This window comes from Wickerhamomyces anomalus (genome assembly GCF_001661255.1).
Source record: "Wickerhamomyces anomalus NRRL Y-366-8 unplaced genomic scaffold WICANscaffold_4, whole genome shotgun sequence".
NCBI lineage: Eukaryota > Fungi > Ascomycota > Saccharomycetes > Phaffomycetales > Wickerhamomycetaceae > Hansenula > Hansenula anomala.
In genome coordinates, this window is record NW_017567113.1 from 1,660,523 (window position 1) to 1,678,749 (window position 18,227).

The 18,227-nt window shown below is 34.0% G+C and overlaps 7 protein-coding genes across 7 annotated transcripts; 5 read left to right on the forward strand and 2 right to left on the reverse strand.

Moving 5' to 3' along the window:
* Positions 1–1,070: 1,070 nt before the first annotated feature.
* On the forward strand, positions 1,071–3,404 carry LEU1 (3-isopropylmalate dehydratase LEU1; the record flags this gene model as incomplete). Its single annotated transcript, XM_019181967.1, has 1 exon — positions 1,071–3,404. The coding sequence occupies one exon, from the start codon at positions 1,071–1,073 to the stop codon at positions 3,402–3,404; it is 2,334 nt and encodes a 777-aa protein (XP_019038511.1).
* Positions 3,405–3,695: 291 nt separating this feature from the next.
* Positions 3,696–5,775, reverse strand: WICANDRAFT_24688 (uncharacterized protein; the record flags this gene model as incomplete). Its single annotated transcript, XM_019181048.1, has 3 exons — positions 3,696–4,744; positions 4,808–5,684; positions 5,740–5,775. Coding segments are annotated over 3 exons (1,962 nt in total), but the record flags the coding sequence as incomplete, so codon positions are not given.
* A 691-nt stretch (positions 5,776–6,466) lies between these two features.
* WICANDRAFT_63802 (uncharacterized protein) lies at positions 6,467–6,958 on the forward strand (the record flags this gene model as incomplete). Its single annotated transcript, XM_019183615.1, has 1 exon — positions 6,467–6,958. One exon carries the CDS (start codon positions 6,467–6,469, stop codon positions 6,956–6,958), a length of 492 nt encoding a protein of 163 aa, XP_019038513.1.
* A 415-nt stretch (positions 6,959–7,373) lies between these two features.
* Positions 7,374–8,654, forward strand: WICANDRAFT_32231 (uncharacterized protein; the record flags this gene model as incomplete). The annotated part of the gene is made up of 1 exon (XM_019181932.1): positions 7,374–8,654. The coding sequence occupies one exon, from the start codon at positions 7,374–7,376 to the stop codon at positions 8,652–8,654; it is 1,281 nt and encodes a 426-aa protein (XP_019038514.1).
* A 3,783-nt stretch (positions 8,655–12,437) lies between these two features.
* Positions 12,438–14,402, forward strand: WICANDRAFT_31613 (uncharacterized protein; the record flags this gene model as incomplete). Its single annotated transcript, XM_019181859.1, has 1 exon — positions 12,438–14,402. The coding sequence occupies one exon, from the start codon at positions 12,438–12,440 to the stop codon at positions 14,400–14,402; it is 1,965 nt and encodes a 654-aa protein (XP_019038515.1).
* A 1,678-nt stretch (positions 14,403–16,080) lies between these two features.
* RPC40 (DNA-directed RNA polymerase core subunit RPC40) lies at positions 16,081–17,091 on the forward strand (the record flags this gene model as incomplete). The annotated part of the gene is made up of 1 exon (XM_019184956.1): positions 16,081–17,091. One exon carries the CDS (start codon positions 16,081–16,083, stop codon positions 17,089–17,091), a length of 1,011 nt encoding a protein of 336 aa, XP_019038516.1.
* Positions 17,092–17,166: 75 nt separating this feature from the next.
* Positions 17,167–17,930, reverse strand: GLD1 (Gld1p; the record flags this gene model as incomplete). The annotated part of the gene is made up of 2 exons (XM_019183616.1): positions 17,167–17,731; positions 17,785–17,930. The coding sequence occupies 2 exons, from the start codon at positions 17,928–17,930 to the stop codon at positions 17,167–17,169; spliced, it is 711 nt and encodes a 236-aa protein (XP_019038517.1).
* Between the last annotated feature and the right edge of the window lie 297 nt (positions 17,931–18,227).

The following is an 18,227-nucleotide window of genomic DNA, read 5'->3' on the forward strand; positions in this document are numbered from 1 at the left end:
TCTTTGTAACAGTTGTACCTATTCTCGAGCTTAATAAGTGAATTAGTTATATAGCGGTGGCCATGTAATATATCGTATTCATTTTCTAGTGAATACAATTAGGAAATAATACACCACGTTATTGATAGAATAAAATATTTATTCTTCTTCAAAACTTCAAAATAAGAGGCAGCAGAGGCATCATTACAAAGACTATCATGTGCCAATTGGCCTTCTGAATTTTTATCTTTTGAATGTGCAGCTCTTTAAGTAGCTCTTTGGGCCTTCATTTTTCTAACAAAAAAGGCAATCAGATCTTTGGAAGAAGTCAAATGCTCCTTCAAGAACGCACCAAAATCAAGGAAATAAGAGATTGCTAATATGAACCATCGTAATCAATTGAACTTCAGTGCTGTAAATATAATTGATAACTCAAACCAAAGCTAAGCAAAGTGTTTATACAAAAAAATATAACTCTTAAACCAAACGAAACTTCCTGTGGCCATCCAATTATAAACAGACAAGCTTGAAGCTTAACCAATGAATTCTTCCTTTCCCTCCATTTCATTGAACCTTAAATCACATAGCACCCACACATTCCAACAAGTACAATACAAGCTCAAAAATTAAAATGTATGTCAAATGCTTAAACGCTGTCACTTTGTAATTTTGACACAATATTTCGCGAATACGTTCTGCCTTCCGCTTGCGGTGCGACACAGGGCATCTAACCATTAAGTAATTGAACAATTAATTTGCCCTTCAAAACACAATAAAACTAATAATAAACAGTACCAATGGCTCAATTAATGTTACCTATCATTTTCTACCTTTTTTCCTCCACTTTTTCGCCATTCCCTTATGGAGATATCTCCAATTTGGGACTGTGACTTACCAACTCCTGAAACCTGATTGGCCCTCCGGCCAACGCTCCTGAAACCGGTCCTGAAACCGGAGCATCTTTCTCTTTGAACGTCAGAGAAAAATTGTTGTGAATCATCATGAACAACCTACTTATAAAACCTTTACAAGATCCTTTCAACAAAGAAGATAACTAATATCTATAGGTTTACAATCAATCGATTTTAGCCATGCCTTCCATTTCCACAAACACTCCAAAGACCTTATATGACAAGGTCTTTGAAGATCATATCGTTCATAAAGATGAATCCGGCTCTTATTTATTATACATTGATAGACATTTAGTTCATGAAGTTACATCTCCTCAAGCTTTTGAAGGTTTGAAAACTGCTGGTAGAAAAGTTAGAAGAACTGATTGTACTTTAGCTACTGTTGATCATAATATTCCAACTGAATCAAGAGCAAATTTCAAATCTACTGCAACTTTTATTAAACAACAAGATTCAAGATTACAAGTTGAAACTTTAGAACAAAATGTTAAAGATTTTGATGTTACTTTCTTTGGTATGACTGATGATAGACAAGGTATTGTTCATATTATTGGTCCTGAACAAGGTTTCACATTACCAGGTACAACTGTTGTCTGTGGTGATTCACATACTTCTACTCATGGTGCTTTTGGTTCTTTAGCTTTTGGTATTGGTACTTCAGAAGTTGAACATGTTTTAGCCACTCAAACTATTATTCAAGCTAAATCTAAAAATATGAGAATTTTCATTGATGGTGATTTAAGTCCAGGTATCACTTCAAAAGATCTTGTCTTACACGTTATCGGTGTCATTGGTACTGCTGGTGGTACCGGTTCCGTTATTGAATTTGCTGGTAAGGCAATTGAAAATTTATCAATGGAAGCTAGAATGTCCATCTGTAATATGGCCATTGAAGCTGGTGCAAGAGCTGGTATGATTAAACCTGATCAAACTACTTTTGACTATATAGAAGGTCGTCCATTAGCCCCAAAAGGTGAAGAATGGACTAAAGCTGTCAACTATTGGAAAACTTTACACACTGATGAAGGTGCTCATTTTGATCATGATATTATAATTAAAGCTTCAGATATTGTTCCAACTATTACTTGGGGTACTTCTCCACAAGATGCTTTACCAATTACTGGTTCTGTACCAGATCCATCAAAAGTTGAAGATCCAATCAAGAAATCCGGTATGGAAAGAGCTTTGAAATATATGGGTTTAACACCTGATACCCCTTTCAAAGAAATCCCAGTCGATAAAGTTTTCATTGGTTCTTGTACAAATGCTCGTATTGAAGATTTAAGAGCTGCTGCTAAAGTGGTTAAAGGTCATAAAAAAGCCTTTAATGTCAAACGTGCCATGGTTGTTCCAGGTTCCGGTTTAGTTAAGAAACAAGCTGAAAAAGAAGGTTTAGATAAAATCTTTGAAGCTGCTGATTTTGAATGGAGAGAAGCTGGTTGTTCAATGTGTCTTGGTATGAATCCAGATATTTTAGATCCAGAGGAACGTTGTGCTTCAACTTCAAACAGAAATTTCGAAGGTCGTCAAGGTGCTGCCTCTCGTACACATTTAATGTCACCAGCCATGGCTGCCGCTGCTGGTATTGTTGGTTACTTTACTGATATTAGAGAATTTCAATATAAAAGTTCTGATGAACCAAGAATTTCCATTGAAAAGGATGAAGATGAATCATTACAAAAAGCTGTTTATGATCATGAAAAGGAACCATTAGAAGAAGGTGAAACTGAACAAGAAAAGAAGGATGATGAATTAAAAGATATCCCACCATCAGATCACACCGTCAAGGAAACCCCAGTTGAATCTGCTGGTACACCATCAAACGCCTTCACCACTTTAACTGGTACAACAGCGCCACTAGATAAAGCTAATGTTGATACTGATGCCATCATTCCAAAACAATTTTTGAAAACTATCAAAAGAACTGGTTTGAAAGATGGTTTATTCTATGAATTAAGATTTGTTAAAGACTCAGAAGGTAAAGATGTTGAAACTGATTTTGTTTTAAATGTTGAACCATACAGAAATGCTGAAATCTTATTAGTTACTGGTGATAACTTTGGTTGTGGTTCTTCAAGAGAACATGCTCCATGGGCTTTAAAAGATTTTGGTATTAAATCCATTATTGCTCCTTCATTTGGTGATATTTTCTACAACAACTCCTTCAAGAATTTCATCTTACCAATTAGATTACCACAAGACGTTATCTTGGAAAAATTATACCCAGTTGCTAAAGCTGGTAAACCTTTAACTATTGATTTACCAAACCAACAAATCTTGGGTCCTGATAAAGAAGTTTTAGTTGATCATTTTGATGTTGAACCATTCAGAAAACATTGTTTAGTCAATGGTTTAGACGATATTGGTTTAACTTTACAAAAAGAAGAATTCATTTCTCAATATGAAGCTAAAAGAAGAGAAAATTTCTCCTTTTTAGAAGGTGGTTCAAAATTAGTCAAACCAATTAAAGGTACCAAAAAGAGTAAATTTGGTGTTAAAGCACAAGAATGGTAAATTATCTAATTTCCATACTTGTTAGGGAGTTTATTTATTAATAATTTGTCTTTATTTTTGAATGATACATTTGCATTCGTTTTTGTTAGGAGGGTTTTGTTTTATAGTTTGTTTTCCATATCTAGAAGATAATTCAGAAAAAAAGCATATATAGTTTTCAATTTGACATTGATAGTTTACATTTTAATCAACTGTAGTGATAATATTACACTTTATGCATTGTATAAGTTATATACATCTAATCATTGATATTGTCCTTCTCTTTGATCACACTAATTGTTCAAAGTTATTTATAATCAAATCAGAATTATCATCATTATTCGTAAGTGTTAGCCCATTCTCATTTGCAAGATGTAATAAACAAATGAAACAAAAACTTGTTGACAAGTCTTTCTTGGTATCCTTGTCATATTTGTCATTAAGACCATGGATAACATCAGTAAATTTTAATGTCTCATCAATTGAACTAGAACCACTATCATCACTCAGTTGAGGTGGTTCAAATGACATCGATTTTCTTGTTGTGGTTTCTTTTTTCAAACTATCCAATAGATTATCTTTCAACACTTTAATGTCAACTTTTTTAGCAACTCTTGAATAATTCAATGGTGACTGTTTTCCTTGAGACTTAATCAGTAGTTGTGAGCTAGGAGCTTCTTGACTCTGAGGTGTAATATGATCTGTACCAAAATCATCATCAAGATCAAAACCACCACCCATATCGTCATTGTAAAAATCCGCGTTATTGATGTTTTCAGGTTGTTGATTCAAATCATTTATTGTCATATTTTCAGCATAAAGACTTTCGTCAATCGCTTGATCAAGATTTTTCACTTTATTGAATGTACTGTTGATTAACTTCTCTTTCAAAAACAAATTAATGAAATTTTTTGTTGTAAAATGTCTATCATCTGGTAAGACGTGTTTAGTTTTCGATATCCAATCCTTTTTGGGTAGCAAGATTGTACTACCACCTGGTGTAAACATGTCTTCTTCATCTGGAAATTCATCTGATAGGAAATCTATGACAAGATGTTCCTTTGGTGTTCTTTTCTTAGAAGTACCACTTCCATGTAATTCACCTCCTTCAGTATTTTCATCCGTGGGTACTATATCTTTTGATGTTGATTTGAAAATGTTTTTGAGTCTTTGAATTTTCCAGTGTTCTGGACCAGCCCAATTGTTTCTTTGATTTTCATCAAAATATGCCAATAAGTTCTCATCAGGGATATTGGTTATTGAAGCAATTTGTTCCGCTTCATCATCATGGTCTACACCATAACTTTTATCTTCGTTGAATAGTTCCCGCATAGTTATACCATAATCATCAGCTTCATCTTCTAAATCATCAAAGAAAATAGAAGTTTTATTTCCAGGGTATCTGGAGGTATTATCATGGAAACTTCCTAAATCTATATCATCATTTGGTCCAAAGTCAAAATCACCAAAATCTTGATCTTGGTTAGCTTCATAGCTCTCCAGTATGTCAGCATTTTCTAATCCTTTCAACAAATTAGATGAAGTTGCCTTTTGATTCAAAACCGCATTCAATTCATTCATAGATGGACACACACTTATCACTTCATTATCAAAATGGGATAGGAACCTTTGGCCAAGGCTCTGTATTTTTGCATTCATTGATTCTGATGATGGTTCAGGCAGTGGTTCATCTATATCCATTTCAGCAAAACTATTTTCAATGTCATTCATACTAATATCAGCCTCTTCCTCATCTTCTTGTTCCTGCTCTTCTTTTTCTTGTGGTATTTCCTCTCTTACGGCTTGTGACGTTGCAGAGTCTGTAGTATCAAACATTATTTTCCCTTCTTCGTTAACATGTAACATATTTAGCAACAAACTTTTCGATCCACCTTCATCAAAATCTGTTAGTGCTTTTTTGAATAACGGATCAACATAAAGCTCTAGGTCCATCTTCTTTAGCTTAATTACTTTGAACTCCACTATCGTGCTCTTTTGAGATACTGATGCTTTGGATTTTCTTTCTTTGACGAGGGCATTTGGATCTAATTCATCATCTTCATCTTCCTCGTCATCATCGCCTTCATCATCAACTTGATTTCTCTTACTGGTTGCCAACCCATTAATCAATCTCCCAGTCTCCGTAACTGCAGAATCAACTCTTGAGGAGTAAATCTTGACACACCCATCTAATGTAGCAGAAGCTTTTTGAAAATTGATACCATCACCTTCTCTCAAAAGTGACAAGTCATAAAAATAATCAATCAATGCTAAATCCCAACTGTTCGCGGTGTTGATTTTCTATTTCATCTTGTTAGTTCACCATATTGTTAAAGGACGTGTCAACCACACTTACATTATCCGTTGCCATACGAATCCATTTCTCAAAGTCTTCTGAGCTATTGACATAACCGTTATTGGTTACCATGGCCGAAGTAGGTACTGCTGCCATGGATGTGCTTTTTCTTTAATGATACAAAAACTATGCAATTACTAGCCTTTGGCTACTTCCTGTTTGGTGAAAAAAAAAATATGAGTGAATGAGAAATATGAGCTGTGATCCTTGAAGTGATATCCTTGATGCTTAAGTTGGTTCTGAGCTGGTAATACTTGGTTGTTTATGTTCGTGTTTCCATCGCAAAACGTAAACAAATGTGTTTTTTTTTGTTTTGGTCCAACTTTTTTGATGTTGTTGCGAAAACCAGGTTAAATGGTTGTCGTGGAAACCAAAATATGCCAGTGAACCTTTTTGTGATGGCAGAAGAGCATCGAAGAGCGAGAATCTCATCAACAAGTTGAAAAAGTTCAAGAGTTGAAACCCCCAAGTATTGTTTACTGGAAGTGCATAAGGCATGTGTCATCTGAATTCTGTGAGAGATTAAGTGTGACAAGATGCGTCAGAGCAGTTTTCTTTCCAGATTCCATGTGAAGGTCGAAATTTAGTGCTGAAGTTTGTGCTGAAGTTTGCTATAAGCAATCTGAACTTCCACGACTATAAAAGGCACCCAAGAAGCATTTTAACTGCGTCCCAAATAATATCTGTCATTCCAGCTTTATTCAATCAAGAAAACAGTCAATTCAAAATGCCAGTCTTTCCTCCAGTCATCGGTATCTCACAATTAGCAGCACCAGCTTTAAGTACAGTCATTTTCACCCATGGCGTCAATTCATGGGCAGCATTACCAGCATTATTAGAAAAGGGTATTGATAACACCAGTATCAGTTTCTGGATTTCCAAATATTCTGAAATTTCAGGACGTTTAACAGTTGCTGCCTTATTAGGTTCAATTGGGTTTGGTATTCGTGCTGCAACACATTTGCCATTTGAAAGTTTTAGTAGATTTTACTATTTGCTTGGTAGTATTTCAAGTGTTGGATATCTATTATTTGTACCATATTTCAAGTATAAGATGAGAAAGATCTCTGAATATAATGAAACCATCAACAGTGAATCAACTGATCCAAGAAGTGATATTCGTTTTGGGTTGAAAGTTCATTTTGTTAGCAGTATTTTTGATATTGCAGGTGCTTCATTCTTTTGGTATGGTTTGTATAATGCAATCCATTTGAGATGATCCATTAAAAACATCAACTATTGCAATACTATTAAACTTATTTATGAACAACACACATGACTAATGACACATTCTTCTCATGATGCTTTTTTGTAGTAGGAATAGACAAGAGGTATACCTTTGATATTGAATATTAAGGGAGCACTAAGTGAGCGTTTTAAACATATAAAATTCATAAGAAAAAAGACTCTTGTAGTATTTGACTATCTCTCTAGATGGGCTCACTCGAGTTTAACGGCTTTCGGGAATCGGACTCTTTTTGTTCTCCGAGAACGCGATGTTCAATTTTAAGCCTGCTAATTCCTAAAGCCGGCTCGACGCCTCTTTAAATACCCATCAGTTCCAGCAAAAAACAAATAAACAGAACTTTCTCTTTTGATCCAACAGGTACTTTCTTCAACTCATCATTATAATCATGTCAGCCAGTACTGCTCAACCACAAGTGGAGCCACCATATTCTCCAACTGAGAAAGCGTATACTTATAAAGATTCATTTCGTCATTGGTGGAATAAATCAAATCTAACCAAATCGGAAGAAGATGTGTTATCATTATTACCATTTTATCCAGATACTGACGGTAAAAGGGTTGCAATAGTGGAAAATGTTCCTATAGATTCTAAGAATCATATTCATGAATTTAATATTAGAAATGTTGAACTGGAAAAAGATGGTTCAGTTAATGAAGATGATCATGTTGTGTTGATTCACGGTTATGGAGCCGCTTTAGGATTTTTCTATAAAAATTTTGATTCGATAACTGAAAAGAAAGGTATTAATTTACATGCTTTGGATTTATTAGGTTATGGATTATCATCACGTCCAAAATTACCAAAATTTAAAGAAGTTTCATTAGATGATGTTACTAGAGTTGAAGAATTTTTCATTGATTCAATAGAAAAATGGAGGGCAAAGAAGCAAATCGATAAATTCAAACTGATAGGACATTCATTTGGTGGTTATTTATCAAGTCTATATACATTAAAATACCCAGAACATGTTTCAAAACTAATTCTTATAAGTCCAGTTGGTGTGGAGAGAAGTGCATTTGATTTATCAGAAAACCCAACAAATAAACCACAATCATCACCATCAGTTGCAGTTGAAGGTCCAGATATTGAACAAGAAGTTGGTATACATCGTCAAAAGACAGATGAACCAATAAATGATATGCCTACATCCTCTATACATAAGATTGATGAGAATGGTTATGTACAAAGATTACCAAATTTACCAAAATTTTTATCATTTTTATGGGAACATCATATTTCTCCATTTACTGCTCTTAGAGTACTGGGGCCATTAGGACCTCATATGAGTGCTAATTGGTCATTTAGAAGATTTGGTAGCACCATTGATGATCCTTCTGAAGTTATGAAATTACATATTTATAGTTATAACACATTTGTTGCTAAAGGAAGTGGGGAACATGCTTTAACAAGAGTTTTAGCTCCAGGAGCATTAGCAAGACATCCATTATTGAATAGATTACCAAAGAATTTGAAAGTTGATAGTTTGTTCTTGTATGGTGATAAAGATTGGATGAGTAAAGAAGCTGGACATACATTAGTTAATGAGATTAACAAAGAAGGTTTGGCCAAATCTGACTATGGAGTTATTAGCAATGCTGGACATCATGTTTACTTGGATAATCCTCAAGATTTTAAAGACTCAGTATATAAATTCTTTGGATGGTGAGAGTTGTCATAAAGTTAGATTTAGACGTTATGTTTTAAGTTCTGTAGATCTCATTTGGTGACAATCTATTCATCAATACGATCTGAGCCAACTTTATAACATGCAGGCACCACAACCAAAAATCAGGCACAAAAGAACCGAGTAACTGAGCTGAACAACACCAATAAAAACCAAAAGACTAAATTGTCTCCATCTCTAAATAGATAACTAGAACCTACATTTCATTTTAAGCCATCTCTTGAAACACTCTTGTTATGCAAAAGTCTATACCTGAAATTATTACCTAATCGCTTATGTCATTTTGTGAAATTCGCGACTGTCCGTTTTGGGTAAATTAAATATATGAATTTAGAAATCACGATCTTCCTAAAAAGATGCAACTGAAATACATCAAGGAACTAATTTTTTTTTTGAAATAAAGAAGAAGACATATCCTTGAGTTCTATATTCTTACCTCACACTTCAAATACCTATCTCTTTTGCTCAAACTCATCACTAAAGAGCGTCTCAAATATTCAATACATTCAAAAACCCTGTGTTTTTTACGTGCCTTGTTCTTGTGGAAAGCATTTCTCAAAAGTTACCCACGGTTGTTAAGGACGGGAACAAGAAATCAATCAACCTTGGAGATAAAAACCAAATCAATAGGATGCTTGAACCTGAAATACGGCTTCGTCAGTCAATAATAGATGGCAATTTGTTGGTGGTTAAGAGATTGTTGAAGAGATTTCCAGATTTATTGGAGAATATAGATTCATCAAATGGTTGGAGTTCATTACATTATGCTGCTTTCAATGGACGTTATTTAATATGTGTTCATTTGATAAGTTTAGGACATGATAAAAATGAGTCACTTAAGACGTTCAAGAAAAACACAAGTGTTCATCTTGCTTTAAAGAATGGACATGAACAAACTACCCATTTATTATTACAACATTTCCCCAAATTATTAGATTTCAAAGGTGAAGATGGATTGACACCATTACATGTTTCCACGATTGGTGATTATTATAAATGTGTTGAAATGTTGTTAACTATAGGGGCTGATTTGAAAAGTGTTGATAATGAAGGAGATAATAGTTTACATCTGGCTATGAAATATGGAAGTTTACAAAGTATAAGGATACTAATAAATTATGGTATTGATGTCAATTTAAAGAATAATAATGGATTAAAACCAATAGATGTTGCATCAAGTTTCCAAGTTGAGAAATTTTATCATAAAGTGCTGAATTCAAAAGACGATGTAATATCTTCACCAATGATTATTGATGAACAAGGATCATCTAATTCCACAGCAGCAACATTATCAACACCAATCTTGGGTAGAACACATTCAAATTCATTACCACCATTACCATCAGTCACTACTGCACGTCGTCCATCAAATTCATCTTCAATAACAAGATCACCAATACCCAGAAGCGCAATATCACTAGGGTTTATGGGATCAAATACAAACTCATATACATTTTCACCAACTTCAACAACATTCTCGCCACAGATTTCAATCAAACCACCAAATGGATCAAACACATCAACTTCATCATCAAATTTCACATATAATCCTTCATCATCACCTGTACTTGTATCACCAATTTCAGGTAATAACAATGGTTTGATCACAAGTGCAATAGTCGAAGAGGGCCAATCTTCAGGATTAGTTAATTCAGCATCTCTGAGCTCATTCCCATCAATGACAAGTTTGAGTAGTGGTAAAAACACCCCAATTGAGAGTCGTACAAGGGCATCATCAAATAATCAAATCACATTACCAACATTATCCAAGAGTAGGTCAAATAGTTCCACTTTTAAGAATGTTCAATTGAAATCCAATCCTGGAAAGATATCACCACCGAATAATTCAAGTTATAATAACTTATCAAGAACTTCAACAAGTTCTTCAATACCAAGGAATGAAACAACAGATGAACAACTGGAGAAGAAACAATCAAATAGTTCAAGTGTGTTGTCGAATTTCTTTGATAATGATGTTCGTAATAAATTGAATTCAAAATTGGAAAATGTTTCAAATGATTTTAAATCAAGAACAGGAGGAGTTTCAAGAAAATCTAGTGGCTCTATTTTGAATATTCCAATTGCAAGTTTAAGGAGAAAGGAATGAACGAGGAATGATAAGATATGGAAACCTGGGGTAGAGAGGTATTTTGATGAGTTATGTGTTTAAATATTTTATGATTAAGTTAACGGTTTACAACGATCCATATAATTGTAGGATTTCTTTTATTTGGCCTGATCTGGGCTCTACTGTAATTAAGATTGGTCCTTGATGATCGAGGGGCAAATAACTAGAACTGTTGCCTTGTGTTGTACATCTATAACGTTGGGCAGCCTTGAGCTGTCTTTGTAAAGGGCTAAAAATACCTGAAAGAGGTGAAAATTTTATCTACAGTTACGCGTCGCCAACCTTGTCCAAGATGGATCTGGGGTAAAAGAAATCAACCGTCAAACAAAATAACTCTTGACATTTCATTGGCTGGGATGTACAATATCTTGAACTGTCCGAGAGAGTTTTCATCGTAATGGTGTATCGGATCCTGCTTGTATTTGCTATAGGGTTTAGGCGTTTAGGCGCCTGTCAAAAAACTCTTTTGATCGCTCTCAACAAAACAACCCCACGAAAGGCGAGTTAATGAGTATGAAGATGAAGATGAATATGATTATGATTAATATCAACCGTGTCAAATGCAATTAAAAATACCTGTTGGATATTAGCAGTCCGAAGATGGAGATTGAATCATGTTGACTCGTTGAGCACCTGTCAACTGTAACGACATGGACGGCACCCAAACCCACAAACAAGAGTATTGTCACTTGTCAAGCCTTTTGAAATGTATTTGCTTCAACAGTAATATTTGTATGGAGGATTGGAATCCGTTCTATGTGTTTGTTGGTTTCTTGTCTTGATTGAGAGGGTATAGGCTATCTACAAACCTTAATAGATGCCTCCAACACCAAAAAGATGATACACCTTGAACGATGACCATACATAAGGATCTAGACAAAAGAAAAGAGATGGGTTTAGTTCAGGAACATTTGCACAGAGGTAACTCTGTGGAGAAATTACGATGTACAACTCTTAAAATAGCCAGCCAGGGAACAACTACTCTGTGGTTTTAGGGCTTTGGCCATACAAAGGTATCAACTAGATACAGCACTAACTACGTAATTAAGTCAGCTACCAACGTAGCAACCACCACGGACTGGCCCAAAGCAGAAGTGAGCACAGCACAAACAGCCTACCATTTTCTCTAGGCTCACCAACTTCAACTTATTCATTCATGCTTTGGCATGCAGCAACTCACAAACACACAAGAAAAAATGCTCCAGGTTCAGCAGATAACGCGAAACGACAATAACAAAACAACACACACAATCTTTAAATTTCAAAAGCACAGTATCTCTCTCCTCTCACTCTGTTCCTCTCTCACCTCTTCTCTGCTCCATCTCCTCTCTCCTGTTTCTGCCTAAACTTCTCGTTCTCTGATGTGTTTTCCCCAGAATTGGAAATCCGTCTACAGCATGTACGCCTCCTGGTTTGGGCCAACACAAGACATAAGGAAAAATCGAGAAAGTTTAAAAAAAAAAAAAAAAAGACCCACACTGGGGATAGGTGTAGTTGTAATTGATGTAGTCATCTACAAAAAACAATCAGGCAGATCTACATACTTCTCAAAAATGTATTCCTCAACTATAAATACTCCATGAAATTCCCCCAGTTTTAGAACTCATGATGATTTACTCTCTACAATCTCTATCAATATGCCTGCTGAACAATTTGACGAAAAGACTCAAATTGAACAAACTTCAAACATTGAAGCTAATGATTCTTTAACAAAAGAATCAACAGCTGCTAACCCTTCAGGAGGGATTTTCAAGACAAACACTTCAAGTTCAGGAACTTCTTCCAAAGAAAAAGCTGCCCTAACTGATGGTGCCTCTCCAACTGAAGATCAAAATATCTTGACCCAATATGATTTGGAACAAGTTATGAATATGGGGAGAAATTTCGCCCTAAAGCATGATTTACCAGATCCTGAATTATTTGCAAGAGGTGCTGCATTAGCTAGAAACCCAAAGGATTATAATCGTTTATCTTTCTTGTCTGATGAAGAAAAAGAGGCTGCTTATAATGAAATTCATCATCCTTGGAGAATTCCATGGAAATTGATTCAAATCATTTTTTCAATTTCTCTTTGTGCTGCTACTCAAGGTGCTGATGAAACTGTTATTAATGGTGCTTTATTATTTTATCCAAAATATATGGGGATTGCTAATAATGATGAACGTTCAAGATGGTTGGAAGGTTTAGTCAATGCTGCTCCTTATTTATGTTGTGCTGTGATTGCTTCTTTTATTACCGATCCTGCAAATAAGAGATGGGGTCGTAAAAAAGTTATCTTTTGGTCAAGTTTTGCATCTTCTGTCACTTGTTTTTGGCAAGGTTTTACCAATAATTGGTATCATTTATTTATTGCTCGTTGTTGTTTAGGTGCTTTTGGTATTGGTCCAAAATCTGCTACTGTGCCTGTTTATTCTTCTGAAGCTGCTCCTGCTCCAATTCGTGGTGCCCTAACTATGTTGTGGCAATTTTTCACAGCTGCAGGTATTGCATTAGGTTATGTGTTTTCATTGGCATTTTTCCATGTTCCAGATCATGGTATTGGTGGTGGGTTAAATTGGAGATTAATGTTGGGGTCTGCAATGTTGCCTGCAACTTTGGCTTTGTTTCAAATTCCTTTTATTCCTGAATCCCCAAGATGGTTGATGGGTAAAGGTCGTTTTGCTGAAGCTTACAAATCACTAAGATCTATTCGTAATCATGATATCAGTGCTGCAAGAGATTTATTTTATCAATATGTTTTATTACAAGAGGAGGAATCATTTGATGCTCCAACTACTCAAAGATTAAAAGAATTGTTTACAATTAGAAGAAATAGAAATGCAACAATTGCTTCATTTATTGTTACATTTATGCAACAATTTTGTGGTATTAATGTTATTGCTTATTATTCATCCACTATTTTCGTTGAAGCTAATTTTGCTGAATTAAATGCCCTTGGTGCTTCATTAGGGTTTGGTGTTATTAATACCGTTTTTGCATTACCAGCTTTTTTCACAATTGATCATTATGGTAGAAGATTTTTATTATTGATGACTTTTCCATTAATGAGTGCATTTTTATTCCTTACAGGGTTTTCATTCTGGATTGATAAAGATACTCATCCAGATGGTAGAATTGGTTCAATTTGTTTGGGTATTTATTTATTTACAATTTTCTATTCATTTGGTTCAGGTGTTGTTACATTCCCATATACTGCTGAATGTTTCCCATTATATATTAGAACTTTGGGTACTTCAATAATGATTGGTAATTTATGGTTTTGGAATTTTATTTTGGCAATTACATGGCCTTCATTATTGGAGGCTTTTAAACCTCAAGGTGCTTTCAGTTGGTATGCAGGTTGGAATATTGTTGGATTTTTCTTAGTTTTATGGTTTTTACCAGAAACAAAATCTTTAACTTTGGAAGAATTGGATGAAGTGTTTGATGTTCCTGCAATGACCCATGCTAGATATCAAACTGTTGAATTATGGCATAGTTTCCAAATTTACATTTTGAGAAGAAAGGATATTGTTAGACAACCTCCATTACATAAACATCATAGATTGGCTGTTACAAATACTGAATGGGATGACAAGCCTCAAACTCAACAAATTGAATGAATCAGCTTGTTAGATGAACTCATGATACTTAATTTTTTTCATATTTCAATTCTATTTTAATTACAAGGAACATTGTTTGATGAATATCCTTTTTATTTGCTATAATATTTGATTAAATTTTATACTGTTGTACTTTTAATACAAGACGTAATACTATTTGATTAGATTGTAGTCAACAAAGTCGACGGCCTCTATGTTAAAAGCTGGCACGTTATAATTGTGGTTTGACAATTGAATTGGTTTGCTCATGAGTGGCCCAGTAATATGGTACACTGTACAATTTGGTTGACTATCAGTCAAAGTTTAGGTCGAATATGTACAATTCATTAACTTTTTGAAGACGTAGCAACCATATAACAATCGTCAGAGATTCGAATGCAAATCTGTGGAGTTTATACGAAATCTCAACAGCCAGCCAGCGATCAAAAAACACATTTCCTTCAACACAATCAGCAGGTAGCAGTTGATACAACTCACCAGAAAGTCAACTCATCTATCAAGCTCTATCAAGCATTATTAGCACCAACCTTTCACCTAAAATCTTGTACTTGCTTTCAATAATGCTTGCGCTGCCATAGCTCATTGGGTCTTGGTATGACGTAATCGGTTTCGGTATTAGAAATTCAGTCCAAGAAATGGAACAAATTTGAAATAATCATGGAATCAATTAATTGGACTTGAAGAACTTTAAATTGCCCCTCAAATGTTTAAAGAACAGGTACCCAAAATAATTATGCGTTAATTTGTTTTGAATGCTTTTAATTGAGCTGCAGTGTCCACTGAAAACCGAAAACATCGCTTAATTGTCCATAATGGATTATTAATTGTCATGTGGAATGGAAACAATACACAGTCAGATGGTCTATGGAACCTTAATGAGGTCCTATAAGCTATTATAAGCTATTATAAGCTGCTATATTCAATCTTATGTTCATGGCTGCTTGATTAATTATGATTGTACTTGTTTTAGATCATGAAACTAGACTATGTAGTATGTAACATGCGCGACGTCGACGCTCGGAATAAATGATAACATATGGCTCATATTGGTCAGATAATGAGATCTGACATATAACTTATATATACGTTACTAGCGATACAAAATAGCTATTAATGTCTATTGGTAACTTAATCCATTTAATTGGCAAAGGAGTACTTGTAGTAATATTGTAGCTAGCTGATAACATTGGTAGACTCTCATGTGTTTTGACAGCTGACGTCGTTGTATACTTCAGCTCATGTAATTTAGAATACGATCAGATATACACGTTTCCCTGTTCCATACTTTATTGACTTTTATATAAATTATATTAAGAATAGTTCCTCAGCTTAAGATTGAAAATGTTGCGCCAACCACCTCATCTTTATGTGTCAAATATCTGAAGATTTTAAACTATGAAAATACACCAATTTAGTGGATAAAATTGAAGAAAAAAGCAGATAATCGGGAAATATAATCTCTGTTTAATACTTTTGGATACCTCATTTCTCAATAATAATAAGTTGTGGTCAGATATTGATGATGCTTTGATAAAATTAGAGGGGTTACCCTCAAATATGCTAATCAGAAATTTTTTTTTTTGATTTTACTATGGGAAGGAAAAAAAAAATTATAAGCTTCACTTTGAAGAATAGTAAGCACAATAGAAATCATTCAACTTATCCTTTAAATACAGAAATGGCTGTTGATAATATTGTCCATATTGAACATGACCGTGTGACAAACACAGTATCAAATGATTACCCAGGCTATCATAATTCAGATGAAGATTTCTCTTGGGATTTAAAAAAATTTCAAGATAAATTTGATATTAATATTTCATACATTAGTGAAAGAGTTGCAAATTTTGATCTTATAAATATAGATACTTCGATTTCAAATGCATTCCGTCGTATAATGATTGCTGAAGTCCCTTCAGTTGCTGCAGAACAAGTTTATATCTTTAACAACACATCAGTTATACAAGATGAAGTTTTATCACATCGTATAGGTTTAATACCTTTAAAAGTTGATCCAGATTTATTGAGTTGGATTGATACTTCAGTTGATGAAAAAGATCGTTTCACTGATGCAAACACTGTTGTTTTAACTTTAGATGTTTCATGTACAAGAAATCCTCATGCTCCAAAAAATTCAACAGATCCAAATGAATTATACAGAAATAGTAATGTTTATGCAAAAGATTTAAAATTTGAACCACAAGGAAATCAATTGGAAAATTTTAAAAATCCTGTTGTTCCAGCAGATCCAGATATTTTATTGGCCAAATTAAGACCTGGTCAAGAAATTTCTTTAAGAGTTCACTGTATATTAGGTGTTGGATCAGATCATGCTAAATTTTCACCAGTTGCAACTGCATCTTATAGATTATTACCAGTTATTGATATTACTAAACCAATTGTTGGTGAAGATGCTAAAAAATTCCAAAAATGTTTCTCAACAGGTGTTATTGGTATAGATTCAAAAGGTGCAGCTTTTGTTAAAGATGCTAGAAGAGATACAGTCTCTAGAGAAGTTTTACGTCATGAAGAATTTAATGGTAAAGTTAAATTAGGTAGAAAAAGAGATCATTTCATCTTTAATGTTGAATCTACTGGTGCTATGTCTCCTGAAGAAATTTTTTTCAAGAGTGTTAGAATCTTGAAAAATAAAGCTGAATATCTACGTAATTGTCCAATTGGTCGTTAAGTTGATAATATGTTTGAAAGGTTTTTGAAAAATGCATGTACTATAGAAGGTTTTTTTTAAATAAATGAATTAAAATTAAAGCATTGATGAAATATTAAGTCTATTCCCCATGTAATTATTGGTTGCTTCGACATCATTAGAGTTTGCACTAGTAATAGTTTTAACTTCGTTATAAATTGCAATTGGTGAAATTTTGGCTATGTTTGCCATTCCTGTATAACCATCCCCTTCAATTTGACTAATTGAATAAGTCATTGTTTCCGGATCATATTCATTGTTATCATTGATTTCTTGATTCACATTAAGGAAAAAACTTAAATATAATAATGATAATTGTGTAATTGAAATGATCAAATTATAATAAATAAAGGAGAATCTTGAACTTGGCTTTGAATCTCCAATAATTTGTAATGTTAAACTTCCATAAAGATAATTTGAATTGTCATCATTCGTTATAGGAACACCAACTATTAGATCCAAAAGTGTGAATAGAATATTTGTGATAACCATCACATAAAAGAATTGTTTTGCAACGTTTTTTTTGAATTGATCAGTCAATGTAATAGCTATGTCACTGGGGAAAGGGTTTGATAAAACAGAATGAAGCAGCATCCTTATAGCGAATCGTATAAATGAAGAACTAGAGCTTGTTAGTATCAGAACAAATCTCAAGCATATGAGCATTCCACTTACTCTTTCAAATATAACATTATTATGAAACCAAACCCAGTTATTTCAAATGATTTAATTAGATGATTCTTGAATTCATTCTTTCTCTCTTTCAGAACCCTTAAATTTTCATTTGAATGAGCTTTTTCCTCTATATGTATGTAGACCATGATTTTATGAGATTCAAACAAGTACCATCAATGTTTATAATAGATCAAAGTGATGCTACTGTGTCTTGAGACATCAACCAACGGTTCATTGATAGGTACATTAACGAAAACCCACACAAACCCATAATGTTTATCATGGTGTTGGGATGTTTAGATCTTATGATAATTTCGCGAAATCGTGTTTTTCTTGACGCGAATCTTCAACTTTTCAAAATTTGATTTGTACAAGAAACAAGAAACACGGTGGAATCAGATCAATTTCAGTTGTATAAAATGAGACTATCTAGAGTAGGCTTC